This window comes from Triturus cristatus, chromosome 10 (assembly GCF_964204655.1).
Source record: "Triturus cristatus chromosome 10, aTriCri1.1, whole genome shotgun sequence".
Lineage (NCBI taxonomy): Eukaryota > Metazoa > Chordata > Amphibia > Caudata > Salamandridae > Triturus > Triturus cristatus.
The window spans coordinates 1160484897-1160510971 of NC_140593.1; the positions used below are offsets into that span (position 1 = coordinate 1160484897).

The 26075-nt window shown below is 44.5% G+C and overlaps 2 protein-coding genes across 2 annotated transcripts in view; both read left to right on the top strand.

Moving 5' to 3' along the window:
* LOC146796826 (metalloproteinase inhibitor 3-like) overlaps positions 1 to 16250 on the top strand; it is a 58772-nt gene extending 42522 nt beyond the window's left edge. Inside the window, exons 4-6 of the mRNA XM_085631379.1 lie at positions 7231 to 7345; positions 11845 to 11966; positions 15568 to 16250. Coding sequence (XP_085487505.1) covers positions 7231 to 7345; positions 11845 to 11966; positions 15568 to 15717 — 387 coding nt within the window. The 3' untranslated portion in view covers positions 15718 to 16250. The remainder of the gene's footprint in view (positions 1 to 7230; positions 7346 to 11844; positions 11967 to 15567) is intronic.
* Positions 1 to 26075, top strand: part of LOC146796827 (metalloproteinase inhibitor 1-like) — a 147652-nt gene that overhangs the window by 42511 nt on the left and 79066 nt on the right. The gene's annotated exons all lie outside the window — the stretch shown is intronic.

A 26075-nucleotide genomic window follows, 5' to 3' on the forward strand; every position in this document is an offset into this window, starting at 1 on the left:
GGTCCCAGAGAGGGTTTATGACGTCTTCAGGTTCTCCTATAAGAAATGGTGATTATGTGCGGAAATTGTTAAAAGCATTGCAAGGTCCTGATGAAATTGCTGTTGTCAAATGTGCAGCCCACACGAAGGGAAGCGACTTTGTCTCGTTGGGAAATAACTATGCAGACGAAGTAGCTCGATTTTGTGCAGAGCAGGGATGCAACTTTACTGAGATCCACATTGAGGAAACCGGGGAAGAGGTGGTGTATGGTCAGATGTTAGCAGTGGCTGACACATGGGAGGAACTGAAGCAGCTTCAGGAAGGGGTCTCAGATCAAGAACGGGACAGCTGGATACGAGCTGGATGTGAGAAGGGAGATGTGGATATATGGGTTTCGAATGATGGACGAGCAGTGTTGCCAGAAAGTTTGTTGAATCCCATGGCGAGGTTGATACATGGTGCTGTACATCTGGGTAGGGATGCCATGATGAGAGTGTTTCGTCAGACTTGGTACAATCCGAAGTTTCGTGCCGTGGCTGAAACTGTGTGCCAGAGATGTGTCACTTGCCAACAGATGAATGTAGGGAAAAGAACTGCTGTGACATTGAGCCACATAGGGAGGTCAGGGGGACCTTTCAATAGGATGCAGTTGGATTTTGTCGAAATGCCGAAGTGTAATGGGTTGAGGTACATATTAGTGATAGTATGTGTCTTTTCCAGGTGGGTGGAGGCGTACCCTACACGCAGATGTGACACACTCACAGTAGCGAAACTCTTATTGAGAGAACTCATTCCAAGGTACGGGTTCCCGACGTCCTTTGAATCGGACAGAGGAACTCATTTTCACAGCGAAGTTATGAAATTGCTTTGTGCTGCTTTGAATATAGATCAGAAGTTACACTGTAGCTATAGACCAGAGGCTTCAGGGATAGTGGAACAGGTGAATGGAACTCTGAAGGCTCGGATGGCGAAAGTGTGTTCGTCTACATCTCTGAAATGGCCTGACGCATTACCTTTGGTCCTTATGAGCCTTCGAAGTGTGCCTGATAGAAGAACTGGGTTGTCACCCCATGAAATCCTCATGGGAAGAGCGATGCGTTTGCCTGCAATACCTGCCACTGCTCTGATAAATATCACTGATGATATGATCCTGGACTATTGTAAAGGCCTTGCTGACGTGGTCCGTTCTGTGTCTCAGCAGGTGCAGACAGCAACGGTTCCAGCTGCGAGTGACAGGTGCCACGACTTGGACCCAGGCGATTGGGTCCTGGTCCGAAAGCACGTGAGGAAGAGTTGTTTGGATGCTAGGTGGCGTGGCCCTTTCCAAGTAATCCTTGTTACGAACACTGCTGTCAAGTGCGGAGGGTTACCGAACTGGGTGCATGCTTCTCATACCCGCAGAGTTCCAGCACCCTTGGAAGATACAGCCCCTCTCGAGAACCAAGATCCCAGTGAGCCGACAGAATCGCCAGAGAGGGCCAGTCAAGCTGTAAGGGTTGCTGAAGCGGCTGATGGTGCACTGAATCGAGTTGGGGGAGGACGTGAAGAAAGTACTGACCCAGAAACCGGCGAAGGAGCGAGAGGTGCAGTGGGTAGTACAGAATCGAGTTCTGCCGAAGAAGAGGAAGTCAGTGCACAGGGTATCGGAGAGAAGACGGGGGGAGCCACCGAAGCGGAAAGGGTTTGGCCCGCAAAGCAGAACCGGGTAAACGTGAGGTTGGCCCCAGACACCGACCTTGCACCAGTTTCGGAAGAACCAGAAGAAGAATCAAGTGACGAGGAGAATCCTCAAGGTGGTGTGAGAAGGTCCAAGAGAACTCGAGTGCCAAGTCGGAAGTACGCTTCACCAGAGTGGGCATATCAAGTGACTGATGCCAGGGTTACCGAGCACGGGAAGATTGAGGTCGATGACATTGGTCAACAGTGTCCCGCTCCAGAGAGTGGAGGTGTTGCTGAAGGTTCCGGGATTGGAGATCGAAGGAATTTTGACAATTCATATTCCGAGTCCGCCATTCCTGAGTGTCATTCGAGGCATGATCTTGGACAATTTAGAGTTCCCGACGTTCACAACTGTACCAGACCCACAAGAACTGATTATTCTTAAGCTCGAAATATTGCAGGGAGTCTTGGAGCTGTTGGGACCAGCGCTTATGTTAGATTGATTTGAGAAGGTTGCAAGCAGAGAAGAAGATAACCTAGAGCCGAGCGGAAGAAGAACAAAATTAGGGATTTTTCCGTTGTAGAACGAAGAAAGTTAGGGAGGGTTGCCTAAGTTCACGAAAGAGACATTAATGAGAAAGAGACTTATCCTTTCAGAGACTGCATTGGACATTGAGCATATTCCGAAGATGGCAGATCCTGTAAACCCACATCGTAGGGCTAAACTGATAATAGGCACATTGATAGGAGTTGTAGTAGTCACCATATTTGCGGTAGTGATCAGTTCCTACATGGTGGCTCACAGGCAAGAGGGGAAGGTTCAGGGAGCACCCACACCTATTACCCCAGGGCAGAATGGTGTTAGTATTAGCGAACAGGAATCATTGGAGTTGAGAGATGTTCGCAGACTTCACATGGATTTGTCAAAGGGTGATTTTAAGCTTAACGCGTATGCAAGGTTGCTGTATGAGTATGTTGATGCGATGGATGTGAAGGATTGTTATGTGTGCATGCAGTTGCCTGCTTCAGTGGATGAGGGTATCAAGTATCATCATCTCCCATTGACTTATGGGATTTCTTGTAGCATATGGCTCAGTTTATTTTATGACAGGAGACAATTCGAGTATTTCTTCTCAAATTTTGACACGGTACTTCCCGAGGTGCCAGCAATCAAGCATTTGAATAGATATGATCTGGATAAGAAAGAGGACAGGCTCCTGAAATATTTTAGACCGACTGTGAAACTGGATACGGCGCATGCTCACAGGAATAACCTGACATGTGCGTTATCAGAGATAGAGAAGAAATTCATAGACCAAGTAGAGGACAGGTATAGAAAGTTGACCGAGACACGACACACCGGAGATAGCCCAGTAGATTGGACGGACGAGGAGAGAGCTCACAGATCTAAGGGAAGTTATGGACCAATAGCATTGGATGAGGCACAGAGAGGGAATTTGTGTATTGCACGGCCTCAATCCAAGACGGAGAAGGTCGCAGTAGGACATAGCATTTGTTCTCAGACTTTTACAATGGAAGCTTATGCTAAGAATTTTATGCAAGGTCCAGTAGAGGTAATCCCGACAGTGTATTATGTTTGTGGGACGAATGCTTATGTCAGACTACCCGACAATTGGTATGGAGTATGCTATTTGGCTATCATATTCCCGAAGATTTATCACACAAGGGACTTGGAGTTGTTAGAGACGAAGCGACCGCCCAGGAAACGTAGGGCTACAAATGCCGGTGCAGTGATTGGGGACATATACGGAGCAATGATACCTAGTATGGGTGTGGTGTTGAATGATGTGAAGATCCGAAGGTTGGCGACTGTAGTTGATGAGTTGTCTATGAACACGGCGAGATCTTTGATATTGGTGGCTGGAGAGATGTTGTCGATCCGGAATATGGTTTTGCAGAATCGCCTTGCTTTAGATGTGTTGTTAGCAAAAGAAGGCGGAGTCTGCAAATTATTGAAAGTTCAGGAATGCTGCACGTATATTCCAGACAACTCGAAGGAGATAGGGAAGTACATAGACAACATAACGACTATTCACAAGGAGATTACGGATCTGACGGAGGTGAATGTGTGGGAGAAGATTGGATTAGGATTTGGAAGAGTGGGAACTTGGTTTGCGAATCTGGGAAGGGGATTTCTAGGTTCAGTGTTGAAACCAATTATTATTGCCGTGGTTTGCGTGATTTGTTTGTGGGGATGTGTGAAGGCATGGAAGTGGTATCAAGGAGGCAAGGTTGAAAGAGCTCTAAAGGCAAACGAGAGGAGGTTGGCGAAGCTCCAGGAGCAGCAATATGAGAGTCTTAAGAAACTGGAGGGAGTTCGACATGGAAATGTTATGACTAGCACGGTTTAAATCAGTTCTGAAGAAGGAAATGTAATGGTGTGATGACGGATGTCATCAAAGGGGGGAACTGATGTAGCGTTTAAAAGTTTGAGAATTGTAGGGGTGCGTTATATTCATTGTTAGTCGGCACCCGCATATAACCAAATGTGTACTCAGGGATTTCGTGTGCAATGTATTACAACTGTATAACCTATATCGATTTTAGTAGAAGTGCTAGCTATGTACAAGCACATGGTAAACGTATTAGAGAAATGTATAGTGTTTAGCTACGGGAAATGCAATGTGGTGTTAGAAATGTGTACCCCAGACTTCGTGTCTGTAGGTTGTTTAGGTTGACCACACATGAAAGAAAGACGTAAATGTCAATACTGTGATTGAAACCTGCTTGTGTAACCGAAGTAGTGGCCAGAATTCGCATATATCGTTGAGGCGAAAGGCCTGGTATTTTCTTATGTTAGCCAAGGGCAATAGGCCAAAAAAAGGATTTATTCCAGTAGAGGTTTTAGGCTGTAGTAAATTGCAACTTAAAAGATGTGAAGAATGTCTGCTTTGCATGATCTCACCCCAGGTGCAAGGACAGTTGCTCGTTAGTAGAGAAGCTCTTTGTTCGTAATTTGAATTATGTAGAGAAAGCCAGACATGGGAGTGTATTGGAATGTGCCAATCGTAACTCCTAGTGCGGATGGCGTCTGGGACTCAAGGCCAAGCGATGGACGATGGAACTGGACAGCGCTCTGTGGAAAAGTACTGAAAGACGACCCCGGAAGGAGAGGAGGCGCAAAGGGCGTGTTCGGAGACTTGGGGTACTGTATTAGAGACAGCGCCCCGAGGGTGGAGGCAGAGCAGAGCGGGGCAGCCCAAAGCAGAGGAAGGCTAGGCGAAGGGTAGAGGGGGCAACTTAGACCAAGCTCTCTAAGTGAAGACTTCTTATGAAGTTTCACTCTGACACCTTTTATTCTGATGAGGGTCTCAAGGGATTGCTATGTAGGGATGTCACCTAGTACAGAGTAGGGACAGAGATGGTATGGTTCAGTGTCCCTAGTATCGACATTTGCTTGGTAGTGTTCTACCTCATGCTTTTAGAGATTGTACTTTTAGTTATTTTTAGCCGTATGCGGATTCTTCGTAGAGTAGCCTTTGTTTTAGTGCCTATGTACTTGTTGTGCCTCGTGTTGAGGACTTTGTATCTCCAAATTTTTATGTTGATAATAAAAACCAGAGAGCCAAGAGATTAAGTTTCGAGTCCTTGATTATGGCAAATTGCAGACTGTAATTGTGATAACGGTAATTTTCCCTCCATGCTATCAGGCAAGTAAAAAGTTCCATCTGACCAGAGTGGGTTCCAGTAGATAATTGCGAGATACTAAAATAGGCCGGAGCATCCTCAAGAAACTGCATTTTATTATTGGTTTCCTCTACAAACGGGCGCAAGGTGCAAATCTCCTCTAAAAGTAACTCCATGGAGATAGGAGATGGTGGTTTGTCTGGATGTGGAGAATCATGTTTCAGACGTTTAGTTGATGTAGTAGGAGGAGAAGACTTATTCCAGATTGGTTGCGTTGAGGAAGAAAAGCGATTTAGGGCAACTCCTGCCATTTGGTTTGTGGTAGAAGGAGAACCTGATGTTGAGGAGAATGAAACTTTGGGTTTCGTAGTTTGCCCATAGTAATCTGGATTCTTGCAGTAGTAGAATGGGCGAGGGGTCTTTATGATGAAGAAGCAAATGGTGTAAGAAATTCCCACTCACAAACAGCAACGAGTATCCACTAAAGAGCAAGCAGGTGCGGGACAGATGCACTGAAGCGTAACACTAAGGACAGCCAAAGCACTCACCACGATAGAAGTGAGTGAGGGATCATTATGGTGAAGGGGGTTGATGGTGTAAGTAATGTCCCATACACAAACAGTAACGGACATCCACTATAGAGCAATGGATTGCATGACAAATGCATTGAAGCGCAGCATTTGGAAACAACCAAAGCATTCACCACAGAAAATTCCTCAAAATTGGTGCATTATACAATTCAGAAGGGATATTTACTCAAGATGCATATTAAAATACTGAAACAGGATACATGGAGTTTCACGTGACAGTAGGAGCCTTACTGTAACTTATTGTCCATGAGTAAAGGAGAAAGGTAATATAACTCCAGTTAGAGCAAGCAATTGTACATTGTATCAAGGAAAATGGCCCCCGGGGCTTGAAAAGACTTCATGTGAGCAAGGTTAGGGGTGAAGAATCCTTGACAAACACGAGCGTCGCGCAACACACAAAATGGCGGGCGCTCTGAAGAGGTTACGACCGCGACGATAACAAAGTCATTTTGGGCACATTAACTGAAACAACAACGATCACCAGGTGCGCTCTGTATTCCGGTACAAGAAACTGATGACAAACTGTCCAAAAAGATGCGGAAACAGGTACCGGCAGTCGCGAGTCCGTCCCGGTGCAGCGGAGTCCCCGGCTCAGGCGTCCATCTTCGTCGGCGCCGAAACCACGCTGCCTGACTGCCAAATCTAATGAGAACATTAGGCCAGTTAGAAGTGTTGCTCCCAAGTCTTGAGGAAGGAATGGAAGAGCTGGACAGTAAATTGCAGCTTGGCAATTTCAATGACAAGCTTGATCTAAACTCACTATACAAATTCCTGAGTGCACCATGTTCAGCCTCCTGTAGCCCCTGGAGAAATGCCTGCACTCCCATAACTGCCCTCCATACTTCTGCATGTGAAGAGGCGGGAAGGCGGTCAGTGCTCCATAACCAGCAGCGCGGTCCTCTCCTGTATTTATTGCACACTCTAAGGTAGGTCCTCTTCACAGGGGCCTCAAAAACCTGGAAAGGATTGCTAATGTAGGGTGCACAGGAATAAAAAGGGAATCTGCTTTAAAAAAAAAAAGGAGGTAAGAAATTGCATTGTGTTTGTTGGGAAAAGGGCTGATTTGATGAAGCTGGAAGTTTAACTTTACTGTTAAGCTTAAATAATTTATTTTATTTAAAAATCCTCCACGATTTATAGTCTCAAGTGCATAGAGCACTGCTGATCCCTCACCAGCAGTTTTTTTTCTCAAGGGATCTTCACTTGTTCACCTGTCTCTATAATCCCAGTGAAAAAGGGAGCAGGGTAAAGGTCTGTCCCCGGGTCACTTCAGCTCAGTGGTCAAGAGGTAACAGCTTATTTCATCTTGATGATCTCCTAATGCCACACATTATTATTCACGTCTTATGCTAGGTACTCAGAGGTGAAGAGGCACTGGAAACACTGACATTCATCGATGCGCAGTCTGGAAACTCTTGTGACTACACTCATCCTCCCGCTGAGTTCAACAAGGATTACCTGATCGTAGGTAAGCCACCTCTGGGGGTGTTTGTGGAAAACACAGCTTTATGCATTTCAAGTGGGGGATGATAGGTATTCATCATGATATATTATCACTGTGTTCCATAGACAGTCACTGTGGTATTAGTACATTCAGTACTTTATCCCCCCCCACTTCCTACAAATATGTACATGCGGAATGTGAGCCTCCGCCCTACTTCCTCCCCTTTTTAACATACCCCACTTCAGCTGCCTTTACCACTCCCTCCAAACCTGTATATGCATTATTTGAGCCCCTGACCCAATTACCCCATGGCACACACTCTCATGTGAAAAAATACTTAGTTGTTGATCCTCATAAGGGATGTGTTTTGATAATCACAAGGGATGTGTTACACAGTGCTGACTTTCACAAGGTTTCTAGACACTTAAAACAGCAAAGCTCAAAACGATCTAATTTAAAGACATCAGATGCAAGAACTGGTGACACCTGGATTCTGATCTCCTAAATGTTGTCTGCACGAGGCGCGGTAAGCTCCACGAGCCGTCTCACCGTTATTCATGTGAATATGCAACAAAGAAGGGAAGATACATGGTTTGTCAATGCTGCTATATACAATTATTTACAACCAGCACATATTCCACGTACAGAGCTATGCTGTCGTTTGACTAAGTTTGTTTAATATAAATACCATGTACATCCATGCATACAATGTTCTGAAAAGACTGCACACTCCTTTATGAAATTGAGAAATTTGTCAGGATTTGAGATGGTTTGGACAGTAAAGTCTTCATCTCTGTTCTTCAGTCAGATTCACTAAAGCTTGCACAGTAAGCACAAGACCAGATCTGTGCCTTCACATCCAAACACGAATTATTGTTGCTTAGTAATCCCCGTGACACTTTTGTGTGTGGATTTTGGAGATTTTCTTTGGAATTTTGCAGTCTCAGATGCCTTGGAACAGCTGACTCAGCTTTCCGCCCACTTGAGAAAGAACAATTGAGAACATGGGACATAGACAAGTAATAGTGCACTTGGTACAGTCGTAACATTCTGCCTGGCAGATGGAGTTATTGAGAAACATTGGGGCATATTCTCAAGCCCCTATCGCCACGGGAACGTCACTTTTTTTAATGTTCCCGTGGCGATACAGCCAGCGCCCTATTCTCAAGGCAGCATTAACCCACTTAACGGGGCCTTTAAGCCGCTTTAAGTGGCTTAACGCTGTCTTGAGAATAGGGCCCCTTTTACGTTAAACTTAGCATGAAAGGGGGCATGCGGTGGGTGTTCCGGTGGGCATACCACCGCAACACCCATTGAATTTGACGCTGCCACCTATTATCAAGGCCAGCAATAGTAAGTGGCAGCACCAAACTTAAGGCCAGAAAAATCCAGGTCTTAAGGTGGCGAAACGAGGAGAAATGCTTAATTTCTCCTCGTTTTTGCATTTTCCATGTGTGCTGCCAGCACACATGGAAATAGCAAAATGCCATGGTTTGTTTATGTACAGGCAGGAGTCCCTTCCTGTACATAAACAAACCTTTTTTTTTAAATTCTGCATAAAGCAGTACACATGTAAGTTACTAAACTGTTTATGTGCAGGAAAGGACAGCTTCCTATACATAAACAAACCTCCCTGCTCGCAGAGTGCAAGGGTGCCTGCGTTGGCGTTAAGTCATGAGACTTAGCACCATCGCAGGGGGAAACGCCAGGCTTCACCACCTTTTTGAGAATAGGGTGCAGCCTGGCATTTCTGAAGTGGAGGTGAGAGGAGTTAAGCCTCTCACCACCACTTCCTGAATATGCCCCTCTGTTCCTAGTAAAGAACTGAGAGAGGAAGACTTCTGAGATTGGCAAAGTCTTGTGATCTTCGGCCAACATGAAGTATTGCTCATACACTGCGATGCTGTTTTGATTTACAGAACACTTCTGCATAAGTGCTATAAATTAATAAATCTTGGCCCTAGAAGGATTCTTTTTTTAAAGTGTACTTGTTTTTTATGCTCCTCTGTATTTACCCATAAACATGACCTATTATATTTAGAAGACAGATCTATAACTGGTAACTAAATGCCATGATCATGATTGCTGTGAGATCCAAGCCTACTAATGTATCATCGATGAATCCATCCCTTTCAAACAATACTGTAATGGCATGGGATCTTGTCGCCCACTAACTTACCACACTTACCACAACTAATCCACAAGGAAAGAAACACTTTTTACTAATTTACTAGCTTCTTTCCTCTAACCTTGGGTTTCGAAGTAGAGTGCTGCTCATTGCAAAGTGCTTCAACGCCTCCTCAGGGGTAGTAAACACTATATAAATAAATTTACAAATACAATAATAAATTAAGCCTTGACTGCTCAACCTCACTACCCTGGGTGAGTCAGTTGCACAAATTTTGTAGACAGCAGCTGGAGTGACATGGTAGCTAAGCCACTTGTACACTTGTGGAAAACAGTAATTTCTGTGCTCACTATGGTTTAACCGCACACTGCTCAGCACCTTGAGAAATGGCTTCACACTACACGGATGATCCTTTCTTCAAAGCCATTTAATTGAAGATCAGCAAAGAATGATCAGAACACCGCCCTGCTCATTTCCAATGCAAAACTATCATAGCCTGCTTGTTTGCAATGTGTATCCATGCCTTCTCCTACCATAAAAATGTTGTTTTTCAAATATTCTCTGTGAAGGTCTGTATCGAAATAAGTTATAAACTGTATGATAGAGAGTCAAACAGTTTACTAACTTTGAATATGTATTTATTTATTGTGCCATATTGCTATTATTAATTTTGATTTGTAGAGCGCTTAATACCGGAAGGTCTCTAAGCGCTTCAAGAAGATCAGCGACAGTTCCCAAGAAAGTGATAAACAGTTAGGACCAGGCTTCTGTGAAGAGAATAGTTTTCAGTTTTTTTCTGACGGGGAGAAGGCAGTTTTCTGCCTGGAGCTGGTTGGGCAGCTTGTTCCACAGTGTTGGACTCATTTTAAAACTTGTCCCACTTTGTATGTGGGCTGTACAGTGCAGCACACAAGCAGACTCTGACAAGAAAAGAGAAATAAAAGCTTTTCTCCTTGATAGCACCTATTTGAAATGGGCGGTCTTTTTTGATGCAAAACACTGTCTCCTTTTTTTACTAGATAGGGTTTTGCGTCAAGAACCGTGGGTGGTTGAATGGGAACGCCTATGCACCACCCATGGAATGCCCCCTTGGTTCTAAGTAATGCAAAGTTACACTATTCACTGCTTTGCGTTACTTTTAAGTAAATTTCCAAAGCAATACAATTTTGGCACTGAAAAGTAAATTAGGAATAAAAGATTTTCCATCTGTTGAAATATGGCGCAAAATCTTAGTAAATTTACCCCTCACTCTGCCTTCTCCTCACCTCTGCAGCAGCCTTCATAAGACTACTGCTACATCTGCAGACTTTGGATTGCTTGCAGTCCAACCTTTTGCCTAATTTAGCACACTTTCTTGCAGAGTTTTTGCCTTTATGTCATGGGAGTTGGTCTGACAGTTGATACATAACTGTAGAAAGGACTGGTGACTACAAATCAGAGTCAAGGTTGTACAAGCCCCAAGGATAAAGTTGGAGAGCGTCAGTGAATTTCATTGACAGACAGGACAAAAGGTGGGCTCCATTATCCTGACTGTATTTACCTTCTGTGAACTGGGTGTTTTTAGAAGTACATTGTCATGTGTGGTTGTTTGCGTGGTCATTGCCTGGACGAGTGTGAAGTGTAATCTGCTCTTTTCTCCTGCCAGCCTGCAGAGTCAGAGTTCCTGGGAGTATTGGTCATCACTGGAACACTGCTTCATTTTAAAAAAAAAAATTAGTGCCAGGGCTCTCGTCAGGACACCACAGCAGCTTGCATTACACATTGTCCCTGCCAAGCTGCCAGTGATAATAAAAACAAAACTACTAACCATCACACTCTTCAAGTGTGACAATTCAGACTATTTCAGGCCCCCAAAGCTACAAGATTGGCTTGGAAACAGCAGGTAATATTCATTTAATAATTGACTGTTGTTGTGGTCATCTGAGACAGACCCACCTTGTGGAAGACTGTCACAAGTGCTGGTGTTGACAATTAAATGCCAGTGTTGAGCACCGGACACCACCAGCTCAAATTAAGCACTGCACTGGAGGGTGACGACTTGGAGGCTGAGTAGCCACATTGGCATCACCGACCTTGCAATTGACTCTCCCACAGTTATTGACCACCAATCTAAGCCGGTCCCTCTGGGACTTTCAGAAGCTGTTCCTATGAATCTAGATGCCCATCCACACATGCCGGAAGAGCCTTCCCAGATAATACAGGAGCTTGGTACTATTCATTGTATTCAATGTATCATGGAATTTCCCTGGAATTCGCCTTAATCTACTTAATCCCACCTTGAATCTAATACATACTGCACAAAACGAATGTTCCTCAATCGATGCCCTGCAGTGCGAGAGGGTACTCTAGCAAATGCTAATTGAAATGTGTTCCTTTCTCCACTGTCCATGAGCAGCTTCCGGCAATGCCAGTGGCGTCTCTGTGAGAGGTTGCAACTACATTGCCTCATGGAACCAGCTGTCCATTAATCAGAAGAAGGGTGTCGAGGGGGCCTACAACCAAGGATGTACTTGTGAAGTAAGTATGCCTGAGGCGCTGGGTCCTCTTCGTGCTGCTAAGTAAGGGGGGAAAGAGAATTCAACCAGGGAGTGGGGCAGACTAGTGGACACAACATGAAGAGAATTTGGATAATGGAGTTACATTGGAGTGGTGGGGCGGGTCGGGGGGGGGGATTCGACAGACGACCACTAGGGAAAATTAATTATTTATTTACATGTTTCCTTGTCCCTTCTGTCATGTCTGCAATGCCACAAATATTCTGTTCACCATTCCCCGTATTTCCTTATCACCCGTCCAGCAAAAACGGTGTAAATGAATGATGTCCTGTCTGTTTGCATTGGTGCAAAGCCTCTGTAATGCGGCTCCGTCCTGTCTCATCACTGCAAGGTGTGAGTGAGATGTGCCTGAGCACGTTACCTTCATGCATGGTTTAACATCACCCTTTTTGCGTCACTTCACTCCAAGACCCTTTGATGCCACATATTGTGGCGTGTGTGCTGCATATTTAGATTGTGTGCAGTAAACACACTGATTCTGAATTCAGATAAAGCAATGTTTGCGTCATCTCCAGCCTGCATTACCATCATGCACCTTGCGTATGTGCAGATATCTTCTGTTCAAGCGCTAGTTGATTCTGTAGACTTATAAAATGGCAACTCACATAAAGAGTATACAGTGGCAAAAACCACCTGTGTCATGTGATCCGGGTGTAAACGATGACGCAATTCATAGTAAATGCCATTTGCACATTCCACTCTTCTCTGATATTAAATTACAATCTTAAAACATATTGTTTGGGAAAAGTAAAGTTCCTGCCTTGCCCTGGTTGCTTCAGTTGCCCCAGTTGTGCTCATCATGCCACCCCGTTGCGCCTTCCTCTAAGTCGTCGCCCTGCTATCACCCCACCAGTCAGAGCTGCTTGCAAACCCTAAGACAATCTATTACTCTTGCGCCCTAATAACTTCTCGTTCATGCACTGCCAGTCTCCTCCTGCCCTCGTGCCTTACCAATCACTTACTGCTCTCATTCCCTTTCCCGTCACTCCCTGCTCTCATTCCCTTTCTGTCACTCCTTCCTCTCATTCCCTTCCTGTCACTCCCTGCTCTCATTCCCTTTCTGTCACTCCCTGCTCTCATTCCCTTTCTGTCACTCCTTCCTCTCCTTCCCTTCCTGTCACTCCCTGCTCTCATTCCCTTTCCCGTCATTCCCTGCTCTCATTCCATTTCTGTCACTCCCTGCTCCATGTTCCACCAGCCACTGTCTTCTCCCATGCACTTCCTGTCGTTCTCTGGTCTCGTGCCCTTACAGTCACTTCCTGCTCCCATCCCTACCTATCATGTCACCCAGGTCACCTGCTTCGACTGCTAAACCCACAATCTGGGATGTTGAGGACACATCAGATCTGAAGCCCTGATGACTGCAGTTGTCCCTTCCACGGTGACAGTCCTGGGGCTTCCTCCTATCCCAAGCCCCCACTGGTAATCTGCATTACTCAGTGTCTGAGTCTTCCCTCTACTGTCCAGACTCTGTGAGGATCCACCCTCATAGATTAAGGACAGTGATGCAGAAACATGAGAAGGATACAATTGTTACTATCCCATCCTTTGGGCGCCACTGGATCTCCTCTATGGAGGTCATCCAAGTAACCACAAGATCAAGGAAAGAATGTAGATGGTTGCAGTGTTGTGCTGTGTAATGAACAGTGAATGAGTTAGAATATGGTGTGAGATGTTTTGTTTTCTGAACAGAAGTATGCTGTAAATGGAGCATTCTATTCAGTTCATCGTAAAAGGCCACCCATATCTGGTGCAGGATCCCCCCACAAAAGCTCTGACACTTGTTGTTGGAGAAAGTAATAAATGAACAGCTATCAGAGTAGATTAAAGAAAATTGTTTACTGGATGATATCCAATACGGTTTTAGGGAAAACTATAGCACAGAATCTGCCTTGGTGGTAGCCACCGAAGATGTCCGTTAAACACTTGATAAGGGCGGGGACTAAAGCTCTGATTCTTCTGGACTTGTCCGCAGCGTTTGATACGGTCAACCATGAGATTCTGGTTGATCATGTTTCATAGTTTGGGGATAGAGGATACAGCACTAGGTCTCCTCCAATCCTTTCTATCCAATAGGCAACAAAGCATGGCGTTGGGCAAATTTATATCCAGGCCTTTTTCCCTGCCCTGTGGAGTCCCTCAGGGCTCGGCACTGAGCCCGATTTTGTTCAATCTTTACGTGACGCCGTTTGCTTCACTTATTAAAAAATCTGGCTTTTCTTCAGCATCGTACGCCAATGAAACTCAAATTGTGGTGCCACCAGCGAAATCTGAGAATAACTCAGGCTCTGTACTTAGAACATGCATGAGCAATGTAAGCAATTGGATGGACAACAATTGTCTTAAACTGAACACTGCAAAAACTGAGGTCATCATCTTTGGCAAAACCCCTTCGTTCAGGAAGCCGGAATGGTGGCCTCTTGAGTTAGGCCTTCTTCCTTAACCAGCAATTAAAGTAAACAACCTAGGCTTCCTGCTGGACAAAGAGCTAAAGCTTAAAGACCAAGTGCCTTATTGTGTTCTCTGAGACTTTTACAAAAGATTGAATTTGTTTGCCATTAGAGCTTTCGAAGACAGTAATCATCGCGCTAGTACTTTCAAGGCTCGATTACTGTAATAGCCTATATCTGAATCTTGCTTTAGGTTCTCTTTAGAAGCTTCAAAGTTTGCAAAATGCAGCAGCACGACTTCTCTCTAAAATCCCTAATAGTGAATCACCTAGAGGAGCCATTAGGAAACTCGACGGGCTCCCAGTCAAACAATGTGTTAGGTTCAAGGCCCTTTGCCTGGCCTGCAAATCACTGCAGAGATCGGGGCCAGCCCAGTTCAAGGACAAGCTCAAATGGTATAACCCAAAGAAGACGCTTCATTCAGGTTCATCTATGAACCTTGTAGTCCCCCTTTTTAGGAGGCCAACCTGAGATGGTAAGAACCTTTTCAGGAACACAGCCTTGCTTTGGAATAGCCTACTTTTGGAACTAAAATCTGCTCCCTTGCTACTTACCTTTAGAAAGGCCTTGAAAACCAATATGCCCTAGAGCAAGAGTTTGTGCTTTATAAATCACTTTCATACTCATATACATAGTCGTATTGAATGAGTTGTTTTTGGAGCCAGACTTCAGCCTCACTTATCTCTGTTATTCCATGAGCTGTAAAAGTTGTTTGCAAAAAGTTAGCAAAACATTTTTTCAGCTTCAAATCTTTCTGAAATTTAAAATTATTTTTAAAGCCATCATTTTGAATCACTCCGCTGAAGACCACTGGTCATAAGAGTATCGGACCTTCAAAAAGTTTCATTTCATACAGTCGGCCTACATCATTTTACATTTGTAAAACACTCTTAACCATCACCGTTTATTGATCTAATGATTGCAAAGTAATTCAATTGTCCTACTGACCTATCATTTTTATTTAACAAATGTTTACAAGCAAAATAATATTTTACTTAAATGCATCACTTTGCTGAAATGTACATTTGAAAACATTAACACACCTGGAAGCTATTTTTTCATATCTTCATGGTAAACTGCTTATTTAAAAAAAAAAATTATTTTGTTCTTCAGATCCGCTCCTGTTATTCCCAGCCTTGTTCAACGGCACCGAAGACATGCACATTAGAGGAATATACAGGTGGTGATGCTGAAAACAAGCTGAAGAACCAGGTCTGTGCCCCCATCAACAGCACCACCTGCAACTGGAAGAACATTGAGTAGGACAAGTGTACCAGAGAGGCAGTCTCACTAATAAGAACCAGTGGATCGATAGAACCCCTTCACTTCCTTCCACCCTGTGGGTGACAAATACTGAACCAAATAAGTAGAGTTACCTGTAGAGTAGCCTGTAGAGCAGGGTTCTCCAAAGCCGGTCCTGGAGGGCTGGATCCATGCCAGAGTTTTAGCATCTCACCAGTTAGATAAATGTTGCCCTATAATCTGTAATAGAGCCCCTCTTAAATAGGGGCAGTAAAATAAGCTTTGTATACATAAGATAAAAAAAACCCGGAAAAATAAGAAATGCAGAAAAGATTGTCCAGATTTCCCATCACATGGGCAAGGGGAAGAATCAAGGTTAGGTTGAAAGCCTGAGGGGAAGCATAGCAAATACTTAACAGTTCCAGCCCCTATGTAAGGAGTCACCCTAAGAGACTGAGAATGGGTTTTACACTGCTATTTGTCGATTTTCGGGCCCCCTGCGTGTGGCCTATAAAGATTTTGCTATACTGCTTATAAGTGATCTGTGGTTCTCAAATAACTGCTTAATAAAAATATTTTTTTTAAAACAGTGCCAGCACTAATGCAGAACATATATGTCCAAAATGCATGCATTTCATTTGAAAACTAAAATACTTGCAAACCTTTTAAGTTGTTGAAATTATGTTTATTGTGAAGGGGATGCTATCTAACATATCTGTGACTTTGACCTGCTCTTCAATTTCTCTGGAACACCTCCCTATAATACAAGTATGTATTGTGGTGGCTTCAATTTTGTGCCATTTAAGGCACTGCTACTCTTGTGTTTCGTAAACCAACTAAAATATCATAGCAACCCTTTGATATGCAAGGTCAGTATGGCTGTTGTTAGAACTGGGGGTCCCTAGTTGGCAGAGGTAGGTACCTTTGACCAAATAGGGACCCTTGCTTCTAGTCAGGGTAAGGGGGTACACTCCTAAAATAACCCCTGCTAACCCCCTTGGTAGCTTGGCACGAGCAGACAGGCTTATCTCAGAGGCAGTGTGTAAAGCATTTGTGAACACATACAGTAACCCAGTGACAACACTACAGATGGACACCACACAAGTTGTAGTATATCTGTGACTTTGACCTGCACTTCAATTTCTCTGGAACGCCTCCCTATAATACAAGAATGTATTTTGGTGGCTTCAATTTTGTGCCATTTAACGCACTGCTACGCTTGTGTTTCATAAACCAATTAAAATATCATAGCAACCCTTTGTTATGTAAGGGCATTATGGCTGCTAAATGTTTATATCAAATCATTTCTGTTAATTTTTTTTATTTTTATAACCAAAAGATATGAGTCACAAATATTCAATGAGCTACATCTTGATTTTTCTTTGTATAATCAAAGTCCTATAATTTTAGTTTAGGATGCCCACTAGCTGGTGGATTCAGTCATAGACCCAGTATCAAAAAAGGTGCTTCGCCTTATATAGAGAAGTTTTAACTCCTGAGGCGGAAAGCCGGGAGAATCGCTGTCAGTATTTTGATACTTGTTAGTATTTTAAAACGTATGATTGTTATTATTGTGTTTTTACTCACCATTTCCCTCTCGCACGCTATCTGGTGACAGGGTACTTTCTAGGACCACCCGCACAGCGGATGTTAACGCTGATGCGGGGCTCTATTATTCTTGCCGCCATCTTCCCGGGACACGCACTAGCCATGCCCACTACTGCTAGGCCACGCCCCCATTTCTCCTCATAATTATGTGCCTTGCAAGGAAGCGCAGCGGACGAGCGCAGCGGGCGCGCCGTTTGCGTGCCGAAGGCGTGCCTAAGGCAAGCCCGTCTGCGCCCGTCCGCGCCAGGCCGGGCCCAGGGACTAGGCAGAATGGAGAAATTATCAGCTACACTTCTCTTGAACTCCTTTCTCTGCAACACTCTGGTACTCCCGACCCCGATCCTGCAACACTCACCCGCTTAAAAGCTAATAATATTTATCCTCTCCACCTAATAGAGGAGAGCTCTTATACCACTTCTCAAAGTCCTTCCTCCACTAGCTTTCCTCCAAGCCCAAAAGCTTCGACCCTCCATTGCCTTTACCTTAACACCAGATCTCTGGTAAAACACCAACTAGACATCTTCCTATTACTTAAATCCGATACACCAGATATACTATTTATATCTGAAACCTGGCTCACGGCGGATTCTTTACCAGATATTCTCACAGCTCTTCCGGCAGTCTATTACATTCTATCAGCAAATAGAGAACCAGGAAAACCTGGGGGCGGTGTTGCCGCAATCATTCATAAAAACCATACGTTTTCCACTCTACCCCCTCTGGACTTACCAGACACGGAAAACCTCGTAATTAAATCCGACTCAGACAAAGCAACTGTGGTGCTGGTATTGATTTATCGTCCACCCAAAACTATCCCTACATTCCCAGTCTCGCTGTCCGAGCAAATGGCCAGCCTAATTGTTAATTATGATAAAGTCATGCTGATCGGGGATTTAAATTATTGGTACAATGACCCGGAAGCAGGACCCCAGGCCACAGAACTTTTTGAGCTTCTCTCCCACATGAACTTCTCTCAATCAGTTCTGATTCCAACTCATAAAAGGGGACATATTCTGGACCAGATTTGGTCTCGTAATGTCCCACTATCCACTCCAACGATAATGCCCTGCATATGGTCGGATCATCATCAACTGCATTTCTCCATCACCTTTCACGGCCATCTAAAGGCTCCTGCTTCTGCGGGGGGGCTAATAAGGAAATGGAGTTCATTAAATAAACAGGACTTCCTGTCCACCTTGGCCAACTCTCTTCCAGCTTTTTCCCCAGACATTAATCGCATGGACAAAGATCTCACTGAATGGCTCCTGACAGCCAGCAACGAGCACGTTCCTTTTACCAAGTTCTCACGTGCTCGCCGCATGGATGCCCATAGGTGGTTTACTACAGACCTAAAAAATCAAAAATTAGAATTGCGCCAATTGGAGAGAAAATGGAGACAGGCGTACTCTGATGAAGACAGATCATTATATACAGCTGCCCGCAGGAAGTATAAAAACTCTATCTTATCTGCTAAGGCAGCTTTCTTCTCCGAAAAAATCTCTAATGCTCAAAACAAATCCAAAGAAATTTTCAGGGTCGTTAATGACTTATGTAATGATGTCAGAACCTCCTCCTCTCAAGTTCCCACTCAAATGATGTGCAATCAGCTTAATGATTTCTTCAAGGATAAGATTTCCAAGATAAAAGCCAGCATTCAGCCCAGCTCGACTACGGTGGAAATAGTCGACATCTGCAGAAATCCCCACGAACTCAAGGCTACCCCTCCTATAGGTCAATTGAGGTTAGCAGAATTGATGAACCGAGTAACGTCCGGGTCCCCCAACGACCCCTGTCCCCCGCACATACTGAAGGAAGTTTATACTACATTATCCCAAGGAATACTTCCCCTTCTGAATGAGTCCCTATTACAGGGAACAGTCCCCAACTCTTTTAAAAACGCCGTGCTGGTCCCATTAATTAAAAAACCTGGTGCTGACCCTTCCAATCTATCGAACTACCGGCCCATATCACTTCTCCCTTTCGGCGCAAAGATTCTAGAAGCCCATGTGGCCAGCTGTATCTCTAGTTTTATAGAGACATCTGATTTCCTAGAGCCTAATCAAGCCGGCTTTCGCCAGGCGCACTCTACCGAGATGGTGATCCTAGCTGTCCTGGACACATTGAGTTCTAATGCCGATAAGGGCATACATCAGGCCTTGGTGCTTCTGGACTTGTCGGCAGCGTTCGACACGGTGGATCATACCATCTTATTACACCGTGTCGAACAGGCCGGCCTGCGAGGCATGGCTCTCGGATGGGTCAAGTCCTTTCTGTATGACCGATTCCAGGCTGTCAAGCTTCAGAACTTTACAGCGCCCAAACTCTCCACCACCTGTGGCGTTCCACAGGGCTCGTCATTGTCCCCCCTCCTGTTTAATTTATACCTCAAACCGTTGTTGCACTCCTTGAAAAACAGGAAGGTTACAATATACAACTATGCGGACGACCTGCAGCTCATATTCCCACTAAACTCCACAGATTCCGTTGAGGAATTTCAGGCAACTATGTTGCACATTCAAGGTTGGATGGAGATGAACCATCTATAACTCAACCCTGGAAAGACCGAGCTGGTTCTACCGGGTAAAAGTGCAACTAGCTGGGGCCCTCATTTCTGGCCGCCCGCTATGGGATCTTCCCCGTCTCCCTCCCCTTCAGTAAAAAGTCTTGGGATCACCCTTAACACCGATCTCTCTTTAAAAAGTCAGGTGGGAACTGTGATCTCTTCATGTTTCTTCCAGCTACGGAAGATTAAGAAGATTGCTCATCTGCTCACGCACCCCGCCCTCATCCAGGTGGTAATTGCCTTGGTCCTCTCCCGCTTAGATTTCTCTAAAGTGGGCTGCCTGGCCTTTAAAGCTCTTCATGGAAAAAGCCCCAAGTTTATAAACCATCTCATAAAGAAACACGAACCGACTCATAATCTCCGCTCTGCCCACCTGTCCCTCCTCACCTCGCCCCTTGTTAACAAGAAATGCCTCGGTGGATGCCGATTTGCCTACTGGGCCCCAAAGATCTGGAACTCATTTCCTTTATCACTCCGGAGTTGCTCTAATCTTATGAATTTCAGGGGCGCATTGAAGACCTGGTTGTTCAAACAAGCACACGGTTAGGATACTGCTTACCATCTTTTTTTTGTTTCTTCTCTAGCGCCATGCAACCTCTGGGTGCCCGTGCGCTTTACAAATTACGAATAACATAACATAACATACCTAAGTCTTGAATATTAAAAAGTTTTGATGCGCAGTTTAAGATCACTAAATATATAAATATTACTCTACCACTGAAAATACATACTGTCTGCACTTTATTATCTTTATTTAAAATGAACAAATAATAGCACATAAATAATGGGAAAATCAAGTGCAAACACTGATCTTAGAATGATCTGCTCAGAACACTGCAATTTATTACATAATGTTAGAAATGGGGGTATCTAGTTGGCAATAGTTTGCACCTTTGTGTAAATACTGACCTTTGCTTCTAGTCAGGATAATGGAGTTATGCCCTTAGACAACCCCTGCTCACCCCCTTGGTAGCTTGGCATGAGCAGGCAGGCATATCTCAGAGGCAATGTGTAAAGCATTTGTGCACACATACAGTAACACCGTGAAAACACAAAAAATAGACACCACACCAGTTTAGAAAAAATAGGAAATGTTTATCTAAATCAAACAAGACCAAACGATAAAAATCCACCATACATTTATCAAAATATGACTTTTGCAAGGTAAAAACAGTTCTGTCCATAGCAAACTATGGATGCCACACTTTCAACACAAAGTACCTCGGATGCATCAAAAGTCGCAAGCAAAAACAGACCCAGGGAAGGTGATGCGTCGGTTCCTTACATGCTTCAATGTGAGGTGTCGGTTCCTTGCTCCAGGGGAGGTGATGCGTTGGTTCCTTACTGCCACACAGGGGAGGTGATGCGGCGTTTCCTTACTGGACAGGAGATGATCCATTGGTTTCTTACTGTGAGCAGAGGTGATGCGTCGGTTTCTTACTACTGCCCTAATGTTGTGGTAGATTTGGAACCCAGGTGTGATGCGTTGTGCAGCGGAGGTGAGGCAGAGCTTTGCGAGGCTTAACGTTGTCCAGCGTCGGTGGTGGGGCCTGTGCAGTGAGGTTTTCCAGGGCTTTTTTGTCATCCGGCATTGGTTGCGAGAAGCACGCAGCTGTGCGTCAGAACTTGGGGAGGCTTCGCATGACCCGGCATCTGTTCTGAGGAGTGCGCAGCTGTGTGCCAGGACTTGGTGAGGCTTCTTGTCGTCTGACGTCGGTTCCGAGGCATGAGCAGCTGTGCAACGGGGCTTTTCGAGGCTTTGCGTTGCTTTGCTCCAGTTCTTTCAGAGGTGAGCTGCACAATCTGCTTCTGAGGCCCTTTGACTGGAGGGAGGGACCTTAGGAAATGGTAGGACTCACAGAGTCCAACAGCACCAGCAGAGTTGCAGGAAGTCTTTTGTGTCTCTGAGACTTCTTTACAGAAGGTAAGCACACACACACCCTTGGAGAAACTTCACAAGCAGGATATACAGCAAAGTCCAGTCCTTTGTCATCTCCTTGGCAGAAGCAGCCATTGCAGGCCAACCCAGCAAAACATCCATACAGCAATGGGGCAGTTCTCCAGCTCTTCTCAATCGCAGAGATTCCTTTTGAGTCCAGAAGTATTCTAAAGATCTGGGCCCTAATATTTATACCACACATTCCTTTGTTCTCTTGTCTCTCAGCTCAGTCCAAACCAATTCTGTCCTATATGCTGCTGCTTCTTGGCGGGAGGTGGAGTCCTCATTGTGCACAGAAGACAGGGCCTATTCAGGTGCAAGGAAAACTTCTCCTACTACTCTAAATGCAGCCCATGTCTATTCAGCTCAGCTCTGAGTCATCCAGGAAAGGCAGGACACACCTCAAACCCCCCTGTGGCTGTCTACAGTGAATGCACATCCCCAGCTCCTGTCCCTCCAAAACCAGACAGTAAATACACAACCCAGCAGAGGCACATAGGATGGCTAAGCAAGAAAATGCCCACTCTCTGAAAGTGGCACACAATTTAAAAAACATCTTTATAGAAAGTGTTTTATTAAATTCTGAGTTTAGACAGCCTAAACTTAATTTCTCAATCTAGTCCTAATGGAAAGTTAGACTTGTAAGATGTTACAAATAAACTCCCATGTTATCCTATTGGACAGATAGCCTTTCAATAGTGAAAAACGAAATGCTCAGTATTTCACTATCAGGACTTGCCACAAACACCAGTACATGTCCTACCTTGCCCACCACACTGCACCCTGCCCACAGGGCTACATTGGGCCTACTTTAGAGGTGATTTAGATGTAAGAAAAGGGAAGTGGCAGTTAGAAATTGCACGCAGACACTGCAGTGGCAGGTCTGAGAACTCTTTTACTGGTTACATGTGTGGGAGGCACAATCAGTGCTGTAAGCCTACTAGCAGCATTTAATTTACAGTCCCTGGGCAAAGTCAGGGATGAGGTCCCCAGGGCTACAGAGGCTCGAGGAGCGGGGCATGTGGCTATCCTCCCCTTTAATTTAAAAACATGGTTCTGGGGGATAGGGTCCCCAGGGATTAATAAATCTCGGAGAGGAAGCCGCATTGGCCCCCCTCCCCATTATAAAAATGTAAGACCCTGAAGTGCCCAGGGCCTAGTGGCCTTTGTTAGGCTTGGGGAAGAGGAGCCACATGACCCCCAATCTTTTAAAATAAAATTAGGTCCTGTGCCCAACCCATTGGCCATGCGCGTCAGGGGCTTTACGTATGTAATAAAATATTACTTTACATTAAAAAAAAAACTAGAAATTCACTGAAAGAAACAAACGTTAAAGGAACGTTATAGTTAGGTGAATTTGTCAGTGCCAACATTAACATTCTGAATTTTAAAAAAAACATAGAAATTCACCAGTTATAGTTAGCAGAGCAAAATATAACTTGTGCCCCCACCATGCACTGCTTATGACCTCACGTATTTTATCACTCATTACATGTTCTATGACGTAATTTATGTTCACTGATGAGATTTCAAATGACATCTCTGGGACCCCGACATCAGGCTTAAGGTGTCTTGATATACCTACTCTGCCCCCGTATGTCTTTTTTAAAATGTTTTTTAGAACTTAGGACTGATGGCTGCCACCACTTCCTTGTTGAGGTAGTGGCAGCCAATCAAACTCAGTTTGAGATCTGTCAGATCTGCGGATCCTCCATGTCATGATATAATAATTTTTGTGAAACTTAATTTCTCAAAACTACTGAAAAGATTTACATCAAGACACAAGAGGCCCTCTTTGTGAACCAAGATCTACCTTTCTGCCAAATTGGTGCAGATCCGTTTAGCAGTTGGGCTATAGCTGTGTCTAAAGTTCCTATGGAAAAATGAATGAGGAAAACATATTTTGAGACCTCCCCTTTTTCTCAGCCCCTGCTTGACGATTCACCCCAAAACTTTCCATGCACACACTTGTCACAAAGCAGCACTTTTTTGAAAGTTTCATGGAGATTTGTCAAACAGTACTAAAGTTTTTAGCAACACAAAAATGCATTTCGTATGGAAACATGATCCTAACTCTAATTACCCAGTGGCGATGGCCATTGGGAGATAGATAGATAGATAGATAGATAGATAGATAGATAGATAGATAGATAGATAGATAGATAGATAGATAGATAGATAGATAGATAGATAGATAGACTCCCATATAGCACCCTGTTATTAAAAAACTCGTTTACTCAAGATTTGTCATCTTTGTACCATGTGGCACCTTGCCTTATGGGGATTCTTATATCATATTGCTATGTGACATACATATGCATAGGTAACTTCTTAATAACCAAGTTTACCTATGATTTCTCCTATTTGCAACACGGGGGACCTCCTCATAGGTGCCTTCTCATATTACATTATTGTGTATTTTATTCATACTGTGGAATCGCTTTTACATTCAGGGCAGACTAGATGAATGCTGTGTGGATTGTTCATTAACCTGTACTATGGAAAGTTATTAAATATCTCACTCATTTTACTAGAGAATTGTGCCCATTATTGTGATAGAATATTGTGCATCAGAGCCACAGGTTAGTACCAGTCTTGGAATTCATGGCCCAAGAGATTATGCTGAAAATGAACAGCTATGGAAAGACATGGAATGGTGCACCCGGAAATGTAGTAGTCCACAAATCCTCAGCTGTATTAATACATCATGTTACACCCTGTAGCAACCAGCTGTGATGCCAGTGGGCTTCTGTCTACAAGTTTTCAAAGCCTGAGTCAGCTCCACTGTCAGAAATCAATTGGTTCCATCACCCCGAAATAAAGTGGGGGAACCATGGATTTTGTAGTTCTGGGCCCAATTCACTAAATACTTTTACCGATTTGCACTGACGTCGGTTGGGAAGAGTGCGTTTTCTGCAAATTCAGAAGGAAAATGTTCACCTGTGCAGTATGTGATGCTTGTATGCAGATGAGCTTGTACATGTGGATCTTGCCCCCCCACTATTGTTGCCGTCGAGTTAGGATCATAGGATGTGACAGGCTCAGAATCCAGAGTATTCCCACCACTAAACTGAGGAGCAGAGTGTACGTCTAAGCATTGATATGTTGTATGGTCCCCTAAGGGCCGCACATATTAATGGTGCCTCTGGGAGTGATGTTCGTATATGGGAGGGGCTCCGGGATATTAGGAGGTGGCTGCCACGAGGCCCATGTGGCTCACAGTAGCCAATAAATACCAAAAACCTGTGGGCTCTGAAGGTGTGGCTGTGCACTTGCAAGGGGCAAAAGGACCCCGACAAAAATGTGGTCAGAGCTTCATAAATCGGTCCTTTATATCCCTGAGCAGTTCGCAGCTCAGGGCCTGATTCACAAGGGCAAACGTACACTTTCTTGTAAGTTTACAATTTTTTGGGTGGTGGAGACCCCGCACATAAAAAGATAGGACTGTCTGCAGTCATACAGATACTACTCGTAAAATACCTTTGTGAATAGGAAAAAAAAATAAACTTCCACACACGTATACGTTTACCTGTGTAAATCAGACCCTACAAATGATATTTTACTTTTAGTAGACGATGAATGCAACTGGGAATGCTTCTGCGATTAGATGATTTATACATTTGAAAGCGAGGGAGAGCTGAGTTTGCACGTCCTGCCGATTGTGCATCATTTTGCTGGCAGGAGCGAAGCAATTGTTTTTCCTTAAGGTGAGCATGATGTAGGGTAAGGAGTGGAGGACCCTTGACAGATCTTCAGGTAACCAATGAATAGTTCAGAAGGTTTCACTGAGATTCATTGTGTGTAAAGATTTATTATGTGGATGACCTGAAAAACCGGAATGAATCAGTCCTCCTGGGACGGATGTTGCACACATCTGGCAGGTGTTTTGTAAAGGGGGCGCGGCCACAGCATTGCAGCAGAGCAGGCTGGGACCATTCAACTAGCTGTTAAAAAATGTGCTCTCCTAGAGTGGGGGGAGGGTGTGGAGCACCAGTTTCAAATCTTGCACCTACATGCAGGGCAAGAGGTTCAGCCAACCCCTGGGTGGGGACAGGGCCGTCACCGCAGCCCACACTAGTTGGTTTAGTATGACATTCACTCCAATGCCAAGGGCTGCCTGGGGGTTCTGTGCTACCCCTCTCAAAACGATCTCCTTGAGGGTCACTAACTGTGCACGCTTCCTATTGGCTACACACAGTTTCTAAAAACCTTCAGAGAGTGTCTTTGCCTCTGACCCGTATACGGTGGGCAGGGTTGGATTGGTAAGGC